General features: G+C 45.9%; 1 protein-coding gene across 2 annotated transcripts; it reads right to left on the bottom strand.

The window, feature by feature from the left end:
• Positions 1-1,004: 1,004 nt before the first annotated feature.
• On the bottom strand, positions 1,005-13,953 carry LOC147014870 (5' exonuclease Apollo-like). 2 transcript variants are annotated; one of them, XM_085853289.1, is made up of 4 exons: positions 13,186-13,953; positions 12,868-13,033; positions 12,426-12,608; positions 1,005-5,852 (listed from the first exon to the last, which is right to left on the bottom strand). In XM_085853289.1, exons 2-4 carry the CDS (start codon positions 12,908-12,910, stop codon positions 4,804-4,806), a joined length of 1,275 nt encoding a protein of 424 aa, XP_085709415.1. In that variant the 5' UTR covers positions 12,911-13,033; positions 13,186-13,953; the 3' UTR covers positions 1,005-4,803. The 2 variants fall into 2 exon arrangements, with proteins under 2 accessions (XP_085709415.1, XP_085709414.1); XM_085853288.1 differs by having other exon boundaries at positions 3,245-5,852; positions 13,400-13,944.
• Between the last annotated feature and the right edge of the window lie 5,940 nt (positions 13,954-19,893).

The raw sequence follows: 19,893 nt of genomic DNA, 5'->3' as shown, positions 1-19,893 counted from the left end.
TGTTGAATTAATACCAGGTGGGGTTGATTCAGTCTGTCATTCTTCAGAGGTCGGCAAAATGAGTGCCAGAATGCTGGTATCCTGTGTCGGAGTGGCGACCCGTCCAGGATTGTGTCCAATAGCCAAGGAGACTGCTTAGGCAGCACCGACGCTCTGCACAGAGTATGGTCCCGATGGATGGATGGATGGATGGATGGATGGATGGATGGATGGATGGATGGAAAACCACACACACACACACACACGTCAAGAGCAAACCGTTGTTCTCAAACTCAACACGGGCAGGACCCAGGACCGTTCGCAATCCAGTGAGAGACCTCACAGGTGTGATCCTGGTCCACAAACCAAGGGTTCCAAGTGATCACACAGGGGCTGACACCTCATGTCTGGTTCACATTGCACCCCTTGTTACTTACGAAATCTAAAGATTTTGTAAGTATATTGATGACTTCCGTCCTCTGCTTGTGTGTTTGTTTGTAGGCACGATAACTCGAGAACGGAAGAAGCTACCAATGTCAAATTACACCACGTGATTCAGGAGGGTGAGGGCTAGCGCTGATTAGATTTTGGTCAAAATCGGTCGAAGGTCAAGGTCACAGTGAGGTCAAACATCCAAATCATTCTATTTTTGATGGTTTGGTACAGAATCATCGTAGAAACTTCTGGTTTGCGTCGCTACCTTCTCCAGAGACAGCTTTTATTAGACAAGGTCAGAGGTCAAGTTGACGATTTCGTCAGTACCAGTCTACGACTGCTTGTTTGTTTGTTTTTTCCCACATTGTTCTGCTGTTGAAGAGCCTCTTGGGGATAGGAAGAGCGAACAGAACTCACCGAGCAATCCTGAAATTAAAAATCCCACGCATCTTGGAGAAACGTCGAAGAGAGATGTTCAGAAGGTTGACAAATTATTATTACTATTCTGGATTAGCTTGTTTATCACTCGCTGAGTCTCGGCGAGTACAAAATAGCTCGGTCACCATTACCAAGGCACAAGTCGTCAGGGAAAATGCAGCGACCTTTTAATGTGCAAAAACTGGGGCAACAGACCCGGACCTTACACCACCAATAAAGATTTGAGTTGCAATTCATGCTTTGGACAAAACGTTACCCCCAAAGGAGGTTTTGGTCCTCAGAAGAGCATTATTAACCCATGATCACTGGTTTGATCAATGTTATAAACGTGTGCCAATTTTACTTACTCGTTATTGAAATTACCTGAATGCCCCTCATTCAGCATCCACCAGTCCCCATGCATGCTTATGACTCCACAACAGCACACACATGACGGGAGGTAGCTGGTACTGACAACCGTTCCCCATGCATAGCAATGTCTCGCATCTCATAGCTCCTGATAAAGGTGACCCTTGCTATTTCTCAGGCTCAGGTATGCATGCTGATGAAGTTGAAATAAATAAATAAATAAATAAAAAAGCAACATTCTCTTCAATCTCATTCTTCCCTCCAGGTCTTCCAGAAAGCTGCTCACCACCATCTCAGGTCATCCCCCATCCAAAACCAAGATCTTTCCTACACCCAAGCACACCTTCCAAATTCCCAAAAAAGTTTCCTGAGAGTTTGCTTCAATATATTCATCTAATCCACCCCATGCAATCTCCCCGACCCACTTTGTTTGTTCAAGTCTCCCTCTATTTTATCCTTCAACTGTGCTGTTGGTGTTTGTCCCTCCTCTCTCCACTGTTGCTTTTGGTCTGCAGTGTCCTGGTCCATTCTGGGTCCTCACTCTTACACGAGCCCTGACTATACAAAAGTAACTTGAGAGTTCAAAGAACACCTTACCCCACACAGTCTTGGGAATAAGGACATGGAAAGGATTTTTTCCACTCTTGCTTTGTATTTCTTAGCACGAGCTACATTTCCTGTGAGTCGCTATCTTGTCTGAATCTCGATAACGCCCAATGCTGAGAGTGTGAGCAAATTTGATTGGTTGAGATGTAATATTTTGTCCAAGTACTGCAAATTTGGGGGGTTTTTTTGGACGTGACAATAAGGTGATTTGTGTTTATGTATAAATGTCAACTGAAATATGAGAAGGGTACTGGGTAGAGCGCATAGCTCTGCCATGCAATGCCTGATCCATGAGAATATATCGGGCCCAATACATTTTTTGAGATATCGTGCTTCGTATCGGTTTAGCCCGATCTCTCAATGGTGAAGAATCACTTTTAAAATTCTGGTAATCAGATCCAGATCAGTTCATCCTTGTCCCACACCTAATCTGTCCACAAAATTTCATCCGGATCCATCCACAACTTTGAGATATCCTATCCTGCACACAGAGAGAGACAGACGTGAAAACATAACCTCCTTCACCTTCAGTGGCAGAGGTAAAGATAAAGATTTTAAAGGTTGGTGAAAAAAAATATTTTCAGAAGTTTACCACCATTGATATTTTAACATGTGGGAATTGTTACCTCCACCACCGAAGGTGAAGGTCATGTTTTCACTCCTCGCTGTCGTCTGTGTGCAGGATATCTCAAAAAGTTGACGGATCCGGACGAAATTTGGTGGGAAGGTTGGGAGTGTGACAAGGACAAACTGATTAGATTTTGGTGAAGATCCAGATCCAACTACTAGAATTTTAAAAGTGATTCTTCACCATTGAGAGATGGGGCCAAAAACGATATGGAGCATGATATCTCAAAAAGTTGTGGACGATTCGGACGAAACTTGGTGGACACGTTGGGTGTGTGACCATGATTAATTGATTTGATTTTGGTGAAGATCCGAATCCAGATACGACAATTATTTAATTTCTTAACTAATTCTTCACCATTGAGAGATCGGGCAAAAAACGATATAGTACTGTATAGCATGACATTTCAAAAATGTATTGGGCCCGATATGTTCTCACGGATCAGGCATTACGTGGCGGAGGTGTGTGCTCCACTTGTTAATTTTTTCTTTTACACCACCCTAACATGTTACATAAGTTATTCACCCATCCTTCTATCCCTTAAAGAATATTAAAAAAATTTTATTTTTTAAAGTTTTCTGTTGGGAATGATTTTCAGTTTTGTTTGACTGTCAGGCAGACACAAAAAAGTAAGATATATGATCTCACTCCTCTCTGCGCATGCGCTCCGGAGACAACTTCAGATGTAAAGTGCAGCAATGCTAAATCGCAGGCTCGTTTGATTCATATTCAAAATAGAACATTCACTTGAAACAAGTTGGTCCTCCATTGTAAACTGATGTTTGTGGACAGACACGAAGCAATTGGTTAACCTCACTTTTCGTTTCACACTGGGGGAGGGGGGGGTGGAAAGATAAGTATGTAACAGGTCGACAGACAGGTGTGGTACACTTATGGAAAATGTGTTTATAGATCGAGCAAAGCTGTACAATGTCATGTCTGTCTATGAGCTTACAGATAGACCGAATGTGCTATAATTGGGGGGGGGGGGGGGGAAGAGATTTTGACTCATCTCTAGAACGTGAGTGACTGTGTGGACCAGGATACTTACAGGAGGTGATAGAAGGAAGGCAAATCCAATCAAAATATTCAAATGAACAATCAGCATCACCAAGTTTAATGAAAAAAAAAATATGATGCAGTATATATAAATCTTACTGTGTTTAAGCAGAACCAAGGAAAAGTGGCATTATATAAAGAAAACGACAATAGAAAAAGTTGGTAGGCGGACATGGGTAGTCGCCTACCCAATAGAACCTGACGCGATGGGCCCGTTCGATGGGGAATGACCTGAGGATTAAGCACAAGAACATTCATGATTCTAGCTTCAAGGGTTAATGCTGCAGATTGTTTTTTCGTTAAAATACCCCCACATTTAGAGGTTTTTCGGCTGTTGCCAGGCAACGGAGGGGTCCATAGCAATGGTTCTCTCACACATAACTCGGACATACCATGAACCTACCATACTAGTTTCATGTATATCTAACTCACTTCGTTTTTTTATTGTTTTCGACGAGGGTTCATTCAAAGTCTATCTTCTCCGACAGTTTTCATAGGATCGGCTGAAAATTTTTGACAATATTGCTGAATGTACTGCCCACAGTCGCTCGTGGCCCGATTTTTGAAAAAATTAATTTTTTACGATTTTTCAACAAATTTCAAAGTCCTGTTGCGAGGCAACGGTGGTGTCCATAGCAATGGTTCTCATTTGCACACAACGAGGTCATTGTATGAACCTACCAACCAAGTTTCATCGAAATCACCATTGTATCAACGGAGCACTGGACTGAACAGAGGGACAGACAGACAAACATATCGAAGGAAATACTGATAAGGGTAGAACAAATTTCAAAAAAGTTTTTTTTGTAAAAAAAAAAATTTTTTCGACGAGATCGACTACCCAACAGACAGACAGACAAATATATTGACGGAAATACTGATAATAAGGCCAGAACAAATTTGAAAAAAAAATTTTTTGACGAGATCGACTACCCAATTAAACATTTATGCAGTTACAATTATATAAAAAATATATTCAACGAAATCAGTGCAGATTTTGTGAAAAACCCGAACAACCACAGAGAATCCCCAACAGCCTGGGAATTACAGGTTGTAAACGAGTGTGAAGTTATTAAATGTGGAAAATGTATCGCAGGTAACAATATGTATTATAGGAGGGAAGGGAGGATTTGAGAAATTAAAATAAATATAAATAAATAAATCTTCGTACAAAACAAAACAAATACAATGACAACAACAACGAAAGGAAGAAGACATTGGGAAAGGTTAGAAATTAATGAGTGGGAAAGGAAACGGTAAGAAGAGTATAAAGTGATTCGATTTGTTCAAAGGAAAGGAAGGTAAGAACATCACGTGGAATCTTGGTATCCAATCTCTGCCAGGACATTGCTAACGTACTTGTTGATAGCGACATCAGTTCCACAGTGTGACGTCACAAATGTTGCCCACCATGGGGCTTTCACTTGCGGTTCCATTTTTTGCCATTTTGATCGATTGGATAACACATCAGGGCTCGAAGTAGTCATTTTTGATTGAATCGGCACTGAACTGCTGTTGGAATCGAGTCCGTGCTGTTCAACAGGAACCCGGTGTTCCTGCTCTTTTGCAGTGTGTGCTTCAAGAAGCACCGCTTTAGAGGGCACAGTTTGAGTTAGTGCTCGATTCAACAACTTCTTATCCGTGTGCAACTCACAATCTTCACCTGCCACGCGTGGCCTGCCACCTGTGAGCGCTGGACTACTGTTCTCGCTTTTGCATGGCACATTAACCTTGCTACCAGAACAAGGGTCACCTGCACCCTCATTCAACAGTTCACCCTCTCCGTGAGCGTTTGAATCATGAGATCCTGATATTTGCTCAATAGGCTCAAAGCTGACGCCTGGCTGAATGGCTTTTGGCCGAATAAGCAGAGAACGCAGAGGAACGGGTACAGTGAGAGTCCCATCCCAGGTGTACGTCAACCTCATGAAACGTTTCACACTCTCAGGTACAAGAGGAATGCAACAAGGAGAAGGTGAAACACCGAGCAAATCATACAAGTTAGCTTCATGTCTGCCATTCTTTACTATAGGTCTGACCTTTGCAGGCCACAGGGCCTGTACAAACGTTTGCAGCTCACGAAGAGGCGAATGGTCCGAGTAAGGTACAACATACAGCCACGGTCTGCATTCAGGGACACGTCGACCTGTAGGAATGATGGTTATCACCGATCGATGGTCAAATTGCAGACATTTAGGGTCTTGTACCCTGAAGCGGCCGCTTCCCCGCTCAACCCTAAAAACGTCACGAAGGCCGAGTACGCGTGCCATCTGGAGCCGTTGGGGTGACACGATCACCCAAGAGTTGAACTCCAATGCAAGTTCTTCCAGCAGACTCTCCTTTCCCAATAAGTTCAGTTCTAAAGAAAACAAAAATAGATTTTCTTCGTGAAGCATCAACAGACAAATACCATGAAATTACATCCCTCAGCACACCTGCAAGTAGTTTGCGATCCCAAACCATAAGCGATCCACATTCCTTTGCATCACCTCAACTGTTCGTTTTGCTTTCTCATCTTTGCTGCTTGCAATAAAATACCAATCGTTACTGAACATGACTCATGTCACTCAATGCCAAAAACCAATTCAAAGTCGAAAATCATTTCCTTACAGAGAAGCTCAACACAGGACAAGAGGCATGTGCCTGTAGTTTGGTACAAATTTCATATTCTGTACCACATCGATGTGCAGAACACCTGTTAAAATGTCACATAAAAACACAGGTGAGACAAATAACCCTGACAGCTCGTAGGTTTATGACACCATGGTCAATGACGTGAGATGAAGAAAACCGCTCTCAGTTTGTCTGGTATTTGGCTTCATGGTTCAGTGGCGGGCTTGGGATCACAGGATCCTGAGTTAAAATCCCACTCAGCTGTTGAATTAACACCAGGTGGGGTTGACTCTGCCTGTCATCCTTCCTAGGTCGGCAAAATGAGTGCCAGCTTGCCGGTATCCTGTGTTGGAGTGGCGACCCGTCCAGGATTGTGCCCAATAGCCAAGGAGACTGCTTCGGCAGCACCAACGCTCTGCACAGAGTATGGTCCCAATGGATGGAGTTTGTTCCATGTTGTAACTTTTTTCAACCCCAAAGCACAATGCCCTGCCTACGAAGCAGAAGCATGGCTGATGCCATACCTTCTGAGTTCGTCAAACAACAGCATTCGGTAGAGTTTATACCTCTGCCAAGCTGATTAGTTTAAGTTTTGTATTCCACTGATAGGGCAGATCTGGATTTGGACCTGAACTCAAATTTAAATCAGCTTGTTCTTGTCACCAAACCAACTCCTCCACCAAGTTTCACCCGAATATGTCCACAACTTTTTGAGATATTTTGTTCACAAACAGAGACAGACGCAGACGTGAAAACAACCTCCATCCACTTTCAGTGGCAGAAGTAAAAAGCCACAATGTCTCTCCTGGATTGTGTGGAATGTGAAGCACTTGCATCGGAGAGGTCGGTGGCCTGTTTCATAAGCACCTCTTCTCCCAACCCTCCTCCAGGATGCAAGCCCTCTTCCCGTAACCCCAAACTCCCAAAATCCAGGCTTACTGCACATCTCAACTCCTTTAATCCCCGCTTCTCCCGTCTATGGAACTGCCTTCCAGAGGCCTCTGTTTCACTCTTCTCTGCAGGGGAAGTTCAAGTTCACAGTGCTCCATCATCTCTTGTCATCCCCAATCGTTATTAACCCTTATAATCTCAATTTATTAGTGTCAAGTTAATGCTCACAACTCCATCTCTCAGATAAGCACCTTATTTTGAGTCGTCTTCATGCACCATCAGGATGAGTTGGTTCGACCTTAGCAAACAATCATGAAGATTGAAGTTTAAAACTGTAGCAAAAAAATAATAATAACCATCACGGGAATGCACCACGGCAACGTTTGGCCAAATGACCTCATTTGAGGTCAAGTTTCTACTCGATCTCATGGTGTCGGGGGGTTTTTTTTGTATGATTTTCAGCGAGAGCGCACATGCACATGCACACACGCACCTTGTGGCAAGTGGTGGATTGGGGGGAATTTTTTTATGCATAAGACTTCAGCAACCCCCAACAAGTTAGCAAAATTTGATGGAAATTGGTACAGGGGTGTGGAATTGTATAGAACTTAAAGAAATGGCAAAACACACAAACACACGCACACTTTTTATATACAGTCGAACCCCGATGTTCACAAAATGTGACCTGCTTCTACTTTCACGGCCCGTGCTTCAGCTGTTCACAGGCGCATAAACCATCTCCGACCAGATAAAGCAGCGTTCTACCTGAACAGCTACACAGAAACCTGCAGCCCTCAGCAAAACAGCTATCTATCAACTATTGTTGTTTTCGGCTATGGCCCCTCCATCTCAACATCAGCGCCTGCACCTGGATCCCCTTCGGTACAAGTCTCATCAGGGCCCTCACCTGCGTCCTCTTCAGTGGAGTTCGCTGGATTCCAACTCATCATCATTATAATCACATCAAAAGCTACGTCAGATCTTAAATAAAACTTGGAAACAGTACTTGCTGCTGTTGTTGTCTTTTTAATGAAACTGTAATCATGTGCATTTGTGTTTGTCAAATATTCTTATGAATCACGAACCGCCAGGAACCTATCCCCCTTTCTGCCATTGAAACAATGGCTCAACATTTGCGGCATTTTTCCAAACCCCCACAAATGTAGGGGTCTTCGTGTACAGAAATATATATATATATATATATATATATATATATATATATATATATATATATATATATATATATATATATATTGTTACGGCTGTGGAAATTCGCAGACCACCATAAAGGGCCTAAGATCAGTTATGACGATAAGTAATTGTGTAGTTAGATTTCCCCACCGTTGTTTGGAGGGAATTTCCGTGTTCACAGGGCTGTGATCCTTTGAGTTAGCCGTTTTTCTTTTCTCCATCATTATTTTGGACCAATCATCCCCCAACAACCAAATCGCCACCACCACCTTCGCCTCTTTACCTCCACAACTCCATCCCGCAAACATCACTTCACCGCCAATCTCAAACGACGCCCGCCAACAACCAAACTCCCACCACCTTCGCCTCTTTACCTCCACAACTCCACCCCGCAAACGTCGCTTCACCGCCATTCTCAAACGACGCCCGCCAAAAACCAAACTCTCACCACCTCCGCCTTTCTACCACACGCTGGGCCATGGGTTGTGAATGCGTTCCTTTTGCCTCAGAAAATCGGATCAGCAATGCTTCACGCCCGCTTTTCATCCGTCCAATGACCGAGCATCGGGTAGTGTAGTCCCGCCTCCGAACCCGCTGTGAATGCGTTCCTTTCGCCCCGAAAAGCGGATCAGGAATGCTTCACGCCCCCTTTCTCATCCGCCCAATGACTGAGCATCGGGTAGTATAGCCCCACCTCCGAACCCGCTGTGATCCAGAAATTTACATATACGCCCCTCCATCGGGCTATATAGGCACAAGCACGGCGCAGCTCGGGGCGGGAAGTCAAGTGGAAGTCAAGGTGCGCAGTACGTCGGCAGAGAACCAAGTGGGAGCAGTGGAGTGGCAGCGGCGGAGTGTCGGCAGAAGAAGTCAAGTCTGCAGTGTCGGCGGGACAGTCGAGTTGGGAGACAGAGCTCAAAGCCGACGGGAAAGGCAGACGGGGAGCGCCGGAGAGAGCTCGCCAACCACGCCAGGGGCACAAAGCCAGGCACAGCTATGCTAACATTGCGGGTTGCCCGCCAACGCGCCATGAGGGCGCGGGTAGGACCTTTCAATCTCGTGGACCTGGCCGCTCATCCAGGTTCCACGCGCATTAGGCCCATGGGCCCAGTCTGACTCCCTTGCCTTTGAGGGGGTCTTTCCTTTGCTTTTGTGTGAATGTGTGTTGTGGCACCATGTCTTGTAAAGTAGAAACTGTTTAAGTGCATGTAAATAAACCTTTGCTTGTAGTCGGTTGCAATTCTTGCTTTCATTGCTTTGACTTATACGTGCATTCTTACTGTATAGCTGTGAATACGTGCTTGCCTTGTCCGAGTGTGGAATAAATGTACTTGTCGAACTGTTTCCCGTTTAATTGCGTCCTTTCCTTTGTTTGAACGTTCCATCTTGCATCACGGAAGGAATTGGTAGAAGGGTGTAAGCACCCGGTAAATAATCACGTCCGTCGGGGGCGGGGATAACACCGCTCGGTTATCACTGAAGCACGGAACGGACCGCTTAAGCGGTTCGTATCCTAGGCCGGCCAGCGGCGAGGTACGATCGCCCGGTTAACTACCCGCGCAGGAACTTAGGTAGGTCGAGTTTGGCGAACAACCCGATCCTGCGCGGGTGGCCGATTGTGGTGGGGTCGAAAGACCCACCCGTGACTAGCTCCTGGCGATAGTTCCAAGGAGGGTCACGACTGAATTGTCCGTTCCGGTGGGCGACGCAGTCGCGATTTGAGTTACGTGGCCGATCGCATGCCGGGCGGACCGAAATTCGTAACAATATGTTGTTCGTCTTTCGGCTGCTCCCGTTAGGGGTCGCCACAGTGGATCATCCGTTATGATCCGCATACTGATTTGGCATAGGTTTTACGCCGGATGCCCTTCCTGACGCAAACCTGGTCGCTTCTTACGACACAGGGATAAGGATTGGGTTTCGCCATGATTCCGGGCTGCCCTGCACCCTCTCATAGTGCGGCCCAGCACAGAGCGCCCGTCCTCAAGCGATCCTCCAACCCAAGCCTCTGAGTAGCCGGATTACAGGCGCACACCACTACGCCCGGTTTATTTCTATATATATATATTATATAGCCATATATATTGTTGTGGGCCGGTGGCGAGAACGACCGCGAGGTGGGGAAGTTTACGCTGTCTCCCACCAGCTCCCCGGAATTATAGGCAGTCGCTCCGGATAACTATGAAGCCGGCGGGTCGATTAATCGACCGTGAAATGCCAATATCTCGACCGCGTGGCGAAGGGTTAATTTTCCAGATCCAATATACCTAAATAACCACACAATCTTGGCTATCGGGGATTCACGCCCTCGGAACGTCTGGCCGAATTGGATCACTCTACCAGCTACGGTAGAGTATCAACTTCCACCTACAAACTCCGGCTCGGATGCAGTTGAGCGGGCCTGCCCAGGACCTTCCGGCTACGATGTACCGATTACCGGGAATGAAACCCCGTCTAAACTCAGATACGAACCATGCTGGACCAATACAAGAAGGGACAGAAACGGACTGGGAACATTTCTAATAAATTTATTAACAGTAAAAGACGAGAGAAGCGAGACTTAAAGCGAATATTCAATGCAAGTATTTACAATGGGCAAAAACACGCAGTTCTACTTTCAAGACGGGCCCAATACACTCAGACACATACATAAATGAAAAGAAAACCCAAGGTTCTTTATTCGACCCTCCAGCCGATGAGTGAGACGAGCTGGGGGTCAGAGTTCGGCTTGTACCTGGTCGTCGGAGGGAAGGGAGTACTCGGTGATGCGGCACCTGACAAAGGTCGTTGGTCCGATCCCCAGTCGCATGTGGGGGACTCGAGGTTCGTGGCGGAGTTCGGGTGGTGAATAATCGAGGTCCACGGAGGGGGGGGTCAGGGTCGCTCTGTCCTTCCTTGTAGAGGGCCAGCAGAGACGTTCGATGGCCTTTTAAGCAGGCCTCGATGGCCCTCTGCTCAACCCTCGTGACAGCAAAAACCTTCGTACAGCAACGTAGACCTCCTGTGACCACTCTTCGTAACCGCCCCTCGTAACAGCAAAAATCCTTCAGAACCTCTCCGAACTCTTGTGCAACCCACCAACAACGCCTCAGAGTCTCTGGAATTTATGGACCTCCCTCAGTGGGGAGGGCCTTAGTCAGCACACCTCGCTGTTCACCTCGAATTGGCCAGGACCCTACGGGCACAGCCTTCCTGGGTAGGCTTTCGGCCATGCGGGAGAAAGCCGCCCCTTCCCTCCACGAGTGTTTGAGGAAGGTGGATGGTGGTGAAGCCACCTCGAACATCCTCGGGAATCCGTCTCAGGCTAAGGTGCGCTGTGGCCCGTGAACCGAGGGCGCAAGCGCGATGGTACCGTGGATCGCAATGGGCGATGCAAAAATAAAAGAAAGCGATTTATTATATTAATCTAACTAAGCCATCAAACGCACACATTTAATTATCCCACTAAACAAAAGGAAGGGACCCGTCTCACACGTACTTAACGGAATAACTGACTTTTGGGACCTGTATGTTGGATGTAAATGGTTTCCAGATCCGTAGCAATATATATGCATTTAGCTATGATAGTAAAAAATATACAGTGGTATCGCAGCAGCAGACATGCAGACATATTTTTGTATTTATATGTGCAGGGGTTGGAAGGAGTAAAAGGTAGCACAATTACCTTTGAGGTGTCTAGTCTGGTTTCATTATCCTGACCCGACCGTAAACCGTTGGAAGGTGTTTTTCGCAGGAGGGGCTTTGCATGACTAAGTGCGCAGTCCCTCGGGTGGATGTCAAACCGGGTGCCCCATCTATTACCATTAGTTGGTGGAAGTCAACATCCCACGGTATCCTTTGTGAAAGATTGGCGAGTTATCACCTGCACCCTGAATAAATTACCAATTCCTGCTACAACCTGCAGGGGGCACTGCATCAACAGCATGATAATTATGCAACACAACCAACAGTCATGTGCTGCACACAAACGAACATGCAGGTCATACCAAGAGCCTCTCTAAATCTCATCAGTTAGTTTTGCATTCGCTCTCTGGCAAAGGTGACATCTATACATCACGTTGATGCAGACACCGTGTGGAGATGGAACCCGTCACCTTGCTCAGGAGACCCAAAGCTCAGTTCCAACCACAGAATGGCTTTTGTAGTTGGCTCCCCTTCTAGATGAGACCAAGACTTTTCCAAACCACACAATTAATCGATGTAACGCGGCGTACATCTGTGTCTGCAAACCACTTACTCAGCGTGATGTCGTGTTCTGGGTTTCTGCTAATAATATCTTTGATGGTCCCAGTAGCTTCCTCTCGTGACGGGATGTCATGGTCAGGAAGGCAGTAGGTGTTATCCAGGTAGAGGACATCAATCGCCTTTTTATTATTCAACGGGGGCTCTTCCAGCATGGCTGATGAAAAACGAAAGTCACCTGTGTGGGGAAGGTTCCCAGGTGAGCGAAACAAACCATGCTGCAGTTAAAAAGGAAAAGCACATAAACCACCGACGGATGAACGACCATGAAGTCTACCGTTGCTGTATTGTACTGTGGATATGGAAAAGCCAAATACTGGGCAATCAGACATGCACAGAACATTGCGACGCAGACACAGACGCAGAGACGGGACTGGAGACAAAAACGTTGAGGACAAGAGATCCAGGTGGAGCAGCCTCGACTTCAATGCCTTCACCTGTGTACAGAATGGTGCCAAAGTAACCCTCGAACAGGAACATAACAGAGCCTGGGCAGTGGTTGGCATCTATGAGCGTCACTGTAATGGTCTCAAGACCCTCGTCGTCCACGTTCAGCAAGTGGCTTGTTCCAACCTCAAGAGGTCGCAGGACTTTCGGTGAGATCTAGTTCAAAGAAGTGGATTCAACATCTTGTTTAAAATGGCCAGGCAATGTCAAATTACTTCATTCCAAATTTTTCAGATGAATGAATAAATAAATAAATGAATGAATAAATGAATGAACGAACAAACAAACACCTAAATAAAGTGTTTTACCAGCAATGAAGCAAGTTGATGAAGAAAGGTCCACTTGTGGGTTTTGTAAATGATTGACGTAAAGTTATCGTGACGTCATACCACGTACCGACACGTAAGACCAGGTGTAAAGAATGACGCGAAAGCTCAAGGGGGTTCACAGTTTACACGGCGATTGCGGTGTGGGCGAGGACGTTCGTTACCGGACTCGTTGGATACCTGTACCGGGGGTTACCTGTAGCTTGTGCTGGATGATGCGCGCCGTGAGCGGAGAGCAGTAGATCGGGAGGTTCCAGGACGGAGTGAGTCCGCCCGTGTGATCGGCGTGCGCGTGAGTGAGAAAGTACAGTCGTGCTGTGCGAATTCGTCGTGGGTACCACCAGTCCACCGCCAGCGGCGTGTGCGGTATCACCGTGCCGTTCATAGCCGCTCGTAGCCCGCACTTGGTCCGCAGACAGCACGCCGAACCCCCATGATGGCTCAAAATAAAGGCGGGTTTTTAACGTCGCGCGACACCGGAAGTGACGACTCAAAAAAAAGGCGGGTTTTTTAACGTCGCGCGACACCGGAAGTGACGGCTCTTCCTTCCCACCTGTGTGTCCGGATATACCCCCGCGTTGGAACTTTTCATCACAGCAGGAGACCATTAATCCATCAAGCGTGCGCAGTGCGCTACGATAACCAACCTATGGTTGTTTCATTACCAACTCTCATTCAGACGTCTGTGTGACGAACTCCAATCCAAACCGTCACCCACGACTTGTGGGGCCATCACAGAACAAGAGACGCCAAACTATTATTTTCCCACAAAAAAAATTCGTGATTTCTGAGGAAGCGATTTTTTTTAAAACGCTGCTACCGCCGCCTGCTTCACCGCCACCGCCGTTGTCGTTATGTTTGGAAGAAATCCGATGCAGAGCAGCCGTGCAGTCAATAGGCTTCACTCAATCGTCAGAATATTCTTCTTCTTCTTCTTATTCTTATTCTTATTCTTATTCTTCTTCTTCTTCTTCCTCTTCCTGTTATTGTTGTTCTGCTTCTTCTTCTTCTTATCCTTTTTACTTGTTGTTGTTGTTGTTGTTGTTGTTGTTGTTGTTGTTGTTGTTGTTGTTGTTGTTGTTGTTGTTCTCGTTCTCGTTTCCCTGTTACGTTCTTCTTCTTCTTCCACCATTTCCATCCTCGAACGCCCCCACGTGCCCATAGAGTGATTCGTATTCACATCGTGAATTTCGAACGGGACGCAGCAATCGATTTTCCCTTTTTCTTGAACACCTTTTGGTCCAGGACCGCAGAATTGAACTTTGAAATGATAAATGAAGCAACCAGCAAGAACGAAATTCACATGACTATTATAATTACCCCATTACTCGATACTTTCACACATATTAACTAACTGTCTAACTCGATCAATATATGTATCGATTAATGATCATTACGTTGGAGAATAGTGACGACAATCACGATAATCACGATACAGTATGTTAAATGTAAATCATTCACTTGTAGTATGTTATAGTATGTTGTAGTGTGTTGTAGTGTGTTGTACTATGTTATAGTATGTTGTAGTATGTTGTAGTGTTGTAGTATGTTGTAGTATGTTGTCGTATGTTGTCGTATGTTGTAGTATGTTATAATATGTTGTAGTATGCTGTAGTATGTTGTAGTGTGTTGTAGTATGTTGTAGTGTGTTATAGTGTGTTGTCGTATGTTATAGTATGTTGTAGTGTGTTGTAGTGTGTTGTACTATGTTATAGTATGTTGTAGTATGTTGTGTGTTGTATGTTGTAGTGTTGTAGTATGTTGTAGTGTTGTAGTATGTTGTAGTGTTGTAGTATGTTGTAGTATGTTGTCATATGTTGTAGTATGTTATAATATGTTGTAGTATGCTGTAGTATGTTGTAGTGTGTTATAGTGTGTTGTCGTATGTTGTAGTGTGTTGTGTGTTGTAGTATGTTGTAGTGTGTTATAGTGTGTTGTAGTATGTTATAGTACGTTGTAGTATGTTATAGTATGTTGTCGTATGTTGTAGCACGTTGTAGTATGTTATAGTACGTTGTAGTATGTTATAGTATGTTGTAGTATTTTGTAGTATGTTGTCGTATGTTATAGTATATTGTAGTGTGTTATAGTATGTTGTAATATGTTGTAGTATGTTGTAATATGTTGTAGTATGTTGTAGTATGTTGTAATACGTTATAGTATGTTATAGTGTGTTGTAGTATGTTGTAGTATGTTGTAGTATGTTATAGTACGTTGTAGTATGTTATAGTACGTTATAGTATGTTGTAGTTTGTTGTATATTGTAGTGTGTTATAGTATGTTGTAGTACGTTCTAGTACGTTGTAGTACGTTATAGTATGTTGTAGGGTGTTGTAGTGTGTTGTAGTATGTTGTAGTATGTTGTAGTACGTTATAGTATGTTGTAGTACGTTGTAGTGTGTTGTAGTACGTTGTAGTACGTTGTAGTGTGTGGTAGTGTGTTGTAGTGTGTTGTAGTATGTTGTAGTACGTTATAGTACGTTGTAGTACGTTGTAGTGTGTTGTAGTGTGTTGTATGTTGTAGTGTGTTGTAGTGTGTTGTAGTATGTTGTAATATGTTGTAGTGTTACGAATTTGGAAGTCTTGTGCACACAGACAGACAGCAGTCCCCAAGTTTAGTTATCTCGATTAGTATGTGTTTATAGTTCCGGTCCCCTGCCTGTGTCTAACGGGAATTACATGTGTGCGCTGTGAAGTTTCTTTATATCGTTGGAAATTTGTTGTGAAAAAAAAAACTTTCACTTCACTTCGCACACCAATGCCATTGCCCACGTGCGTTCTACCACGTACGTGGGCGGAGATTTTCATTGCCTCAGCTCCGACTCCACCCCTTGTCCAATCACACACAGAGGGAGACTTTCCCACGACACCCCGGCCAATGAGGGTTGAGATGGCCACAGAGGGCGACTTTCCCACGACACCCCGGCCAATGAGGGTTGAGATGGCCACAGAGGGAGACTTTCCCACACACCCCGGCCAATGAGGGTTGAGATGGCCACAGAGGGAGACTTTCCCACGACACCCCGGCCAATGAGGGTTGAGATGGCCACAGAGGGCGACTTTCCCACGACACCCCGGCCAATGAGGGTTGAGATGGCCACAGAGGGAGACTTTCCCACGACACCCCGGCCAATGAGGGTTGAGATGGCCACAGAGGGAGACTTTCCCACGACACCCCGGCCAATGAGGGTTGAGATGGCCACAGAGGGCGACTTTCCCACGACACCCCGGCCAATGAGGGTTGAGATGGCCACAGAGGGAGACTTTCCCACACACCCCGGCCAATGAGGGTTGAGATGGCCACAGAGGGAGACTTTCCCACGACACCCCGGCCAATGAGGGTTGAGATGGCCACAGAGGGCGACTTTCCCACGACACCCCGGCCAATGAGGGTTGAGATGGCCACAGAGGGAGACTTTCCCACGACACCCCGGCCAATGAGGGTTGAGATGGCCACAGAGGGAGACTTTCCCACGACACCCCGGCCAATGAGGGTTGAGATGGCCACAGAGGGCGACTTTCCCACGACACCCCGGCCAATGAGGGTTGAGGTGGCCACAGAGGGAGACTTTCCCACGACACCCCGGCCAATGAGGGTTGAGATGGCCACAGAGGGAGACTTTCCCACGACACCCCGGCCAATGAGGGTTGAGATGGCCACAGAGGGCGACTTTCCCACGACACCCCGGCCAATGAGGGTTGAGATGGCCACAGAGGGAGACTTTCCCACGACACCCCGGCCAATGGGGGTTGAGATGGCCACAGAGGGAGACTTTCCCACGACACCCCGGCCAATGGGGGTTGAGATGGCCACAGAGGGAGACTTTCCCACGACACCCCGGCCAATGGGGGTTGAGATGTCCACAGAGGGTGACTTTCCCACGATACCCCGGCCAATGAGGATGGAGACCGCCTCAGATGGCGATTTTCTCACCCAGACAAGAAAGATATAAAGGAACGCCAGGCGGGGGACGTTGGTTGTCTTGGGGGTTGTGGGTCTTGGTTGGTCCTGGGTCATCGTCGTCTCTGATCTTCTCCTTGGTCTTGGTTCATTGGTGCGTGACCGGTTGGAGAACGCGATCCCTGGTGCTTGGCGCAGCGTGAAAGCTGTGGATTCGAGTCCCGCCACGCGACCAGATCGTTGTACACCGCATGAGGAGAACAGGTGCAAGCCAGACCCTGGCCTTTGGCTCGCCTTTCTTTCCGAGCTGGAGGCCTCACTAAAGGCCGGCCGGCCCAGTTCTTTTGTGTGTGTGTGGCGCCAGTCGGTTAAGTATAATTGTTTATGTGCCTTGTACATACCTGCATTGCTTTTAGTCAGTTTAATTCTGCTCTGTCTCCCCCTCCCAGATTATCGTTGTAAAATAAACACGTTAAATGTACCAGCTCGTTTTCTGTGCTTTCCTCCATTGGCCGAGCATGGTGCGTGTTGCGAATTGGTAGGGCCGTTCGTGCCGTGGATTGTTCATTTGGTCCGGCGCGACTTTGGTAACTTCCGCTCGGTTATGCCGGATCCGATTCGGTGATAGTGACTCGATTCGGACAAAGTCGGCCGAGGGTGTGGTTTTCCCCGGTAGTTGGACGGTATGAGTACTTAGGTAAATTGAAATTAGACAAGTGGACCCTACCTCACGCCGTCAAAATATTAGCGACCACGGTCCTCTAAGTGACCCGTGACCTTTCGGAGTTGTCCGAGAGTCACGACCTAAATTCAGGGTGTTCGGTGGGAGACGACTCCACTGCTCCACCTAGTGGTCGTTTATCACCACCGAACGCCGGCCCACAACAGTAGTACTTGAGCATTGATCATCGACAGAGCATGTTCTCAAACAAACTTATTAATTCATCAACAATCTGAAATTCAATGAAATATTTATTTAAATATTTCCGACTTGACAAATTGGGGAATGTCGGCCTTGTGTGGTTTTGTATGAAATAACAATTTGGGTGTTACAAAATGAGTTTGTGGACCGCCTTCCCTTCTTTTAATTTCTACTTGTTTAATTAATTTTTTAAAATACACCAAATCATTTCAACCTCAACGTTAATGATCATCATAAAACATATATTACTCGATCGCTTCCAGGAAAAACCCAGGCAGTGTATAAGCAATGTACTCACTTGAGGCCTGAACACGGAGGTGCAAAAATAAACCTGTGTAAAGCAATCATTTCAATCACAGGTGCAAGTGTAATATAATGATTACATTTGTGTCGTTTACAACCTCAACATCCGATCTTCAAAATACACATTGCTCAATCGCTCCCAGGAAAAACCCAGGCAGTGTATAAGCACAAGGCCTGATCGAGGCTTGAAGGCCAATTATCTTGTTTTATCTGAGGTCAATTTTTTATATATACACACACACACACACACACACACACACACACACACACACACACACACACACACACACACACACACACACACACACACACACACACACACACACACACACACACACACACACACACACACACACACACACACACACACACATACACACACACACATACACACACACACATACACAAACACACAAACACACAAACACACACACACAATTTCAGAACAATTGCTTGTAAACTGTGACAAACAAACAGACAAACAAACAAAAATCGTGTGACAAACAAACAGACAGACAGACACTTACGTCACCCATCAGTCTTACATTAAATCCTGCGGCCGTTCCGTCATCCCTCGGTCATGCGGGGTTCCTTTCCGTGTTCCCTCCATCCATGCATTGCTTGGTAACCCATCGGGTGCTCTCACATGCATGTTCGTGTCGCGTGGTACCTGGAATGGCCTGCGAGGTGAGGGAGAGAATGAAGGACTGCTTTCCCTTTCTCCATTCATTATTATAATTTTATTTTAAAGTCATTCTTGTTTTATTCATTGTCCCTGAGTGAATGATGGCCAAGTCTTTTGTTTCAGTAAGATTGAAGAAGAATTCGTGTTATTGTTAAATCTGCTCTCATGTGCCTTTTGCTTTCTTGCTTTTAAATGATTACTTGCTTTTGTGTTTGTTATAAATAATTGTTTGTTGTTATTTGCAACGTCTCGGTTGTCTTTTCCTTTATTTGTCCGATGCAGTGTACAAGTAAGGTTAGACGGGACGTTCTACCCCAATAATTTGCTTTGTCAGCCAGCGCACACTCACTGTAATGCGCGGCAGTAATCTGAGTGTGCACTGAGGGCACTGACCCTAATTAGCTGGCCATCAGCAGGTAAGGTATCACACGAAGTAATGTAACCCTGCCCAGATTGGCCGTCCCAATCAGCATTCGTGGTTGTTTAGCAACCTGTCGGTGTGCGGAGTAGCAACCTATCCCTCACCCTAACCCTAACAGCCTCAGGACTGGGCATTTGGGAGGGACCTAAGTGCTTTCCCTCATGGCAAGCCTTAAACCCTGGATCTGCAACAATATATCTAGTAGATGAATCTTCCAAAGTATTTGAGCCAGGCAAGTGGTCTTATAACCATCTTGCTTCAGATTGGCCTTGCAACTATTTAATTCCTTTCATTTTCCTCCATTGATATGCACTGCTGTCTGCGCTATCACTGATGATTTGCCAATAAGCGTTGAAACCAGGCCGGTAGCTGAGGGGGAGTGTGGCATTTGGATTCTAATGTGTGTACCGTGTGTGAACATCTTTATAGCTGTGGAGGAACTCTGGGAAGGGTTCGAA

Source organism: Eptatretus burgeri, chromosome 13, assembly GCF_056783735.1.
Source record: "Eptatretus burgeri isolate ZD-2024b chromosome 13, Ebu_testis_v1, whole genome shotgun sequence".
In the NCBI taxonomy this organism is placed as follows: domain Eukaryota; kingdom Metazoa; phylum Chordata; class Myxini; order Myxiniformes; family Myxinidae; genus Eptatretus; species Eptatretus burgeri.
Note: the sequence above shows the minus strand (reverse complement) of the source record. Positions and strands in the feature narration are given on the sequence as shown.

What these genes read in the sequence shown, in the direction of transcription:
- LOC147014870 (XM_085853288.1), bottom strand. Translation starts at nt 13,588, where the DNA reads ATGAACGGCACGGTGATACCGCACACGCCGCTGGCGGTGGACTGGTGG. An exon ending in TCATCCAGCACAAGCTACAG is followed by an intron (nt 13,034 to 13,399) that starts GTAACCCCCGGT and finishes TCTTTGAACTAG; the next exon opens with ATCTCACCGAAAGTCCTGCG. An exon ending in AGAACACGACATCACGCTGA is followed by an intron (nt 5,853 to 12,425) that starts GTAAGTGGTTTG and finishes TGTTTTCTTTAG; the next exon opens with AACTGAACTTATTGGGAAAG.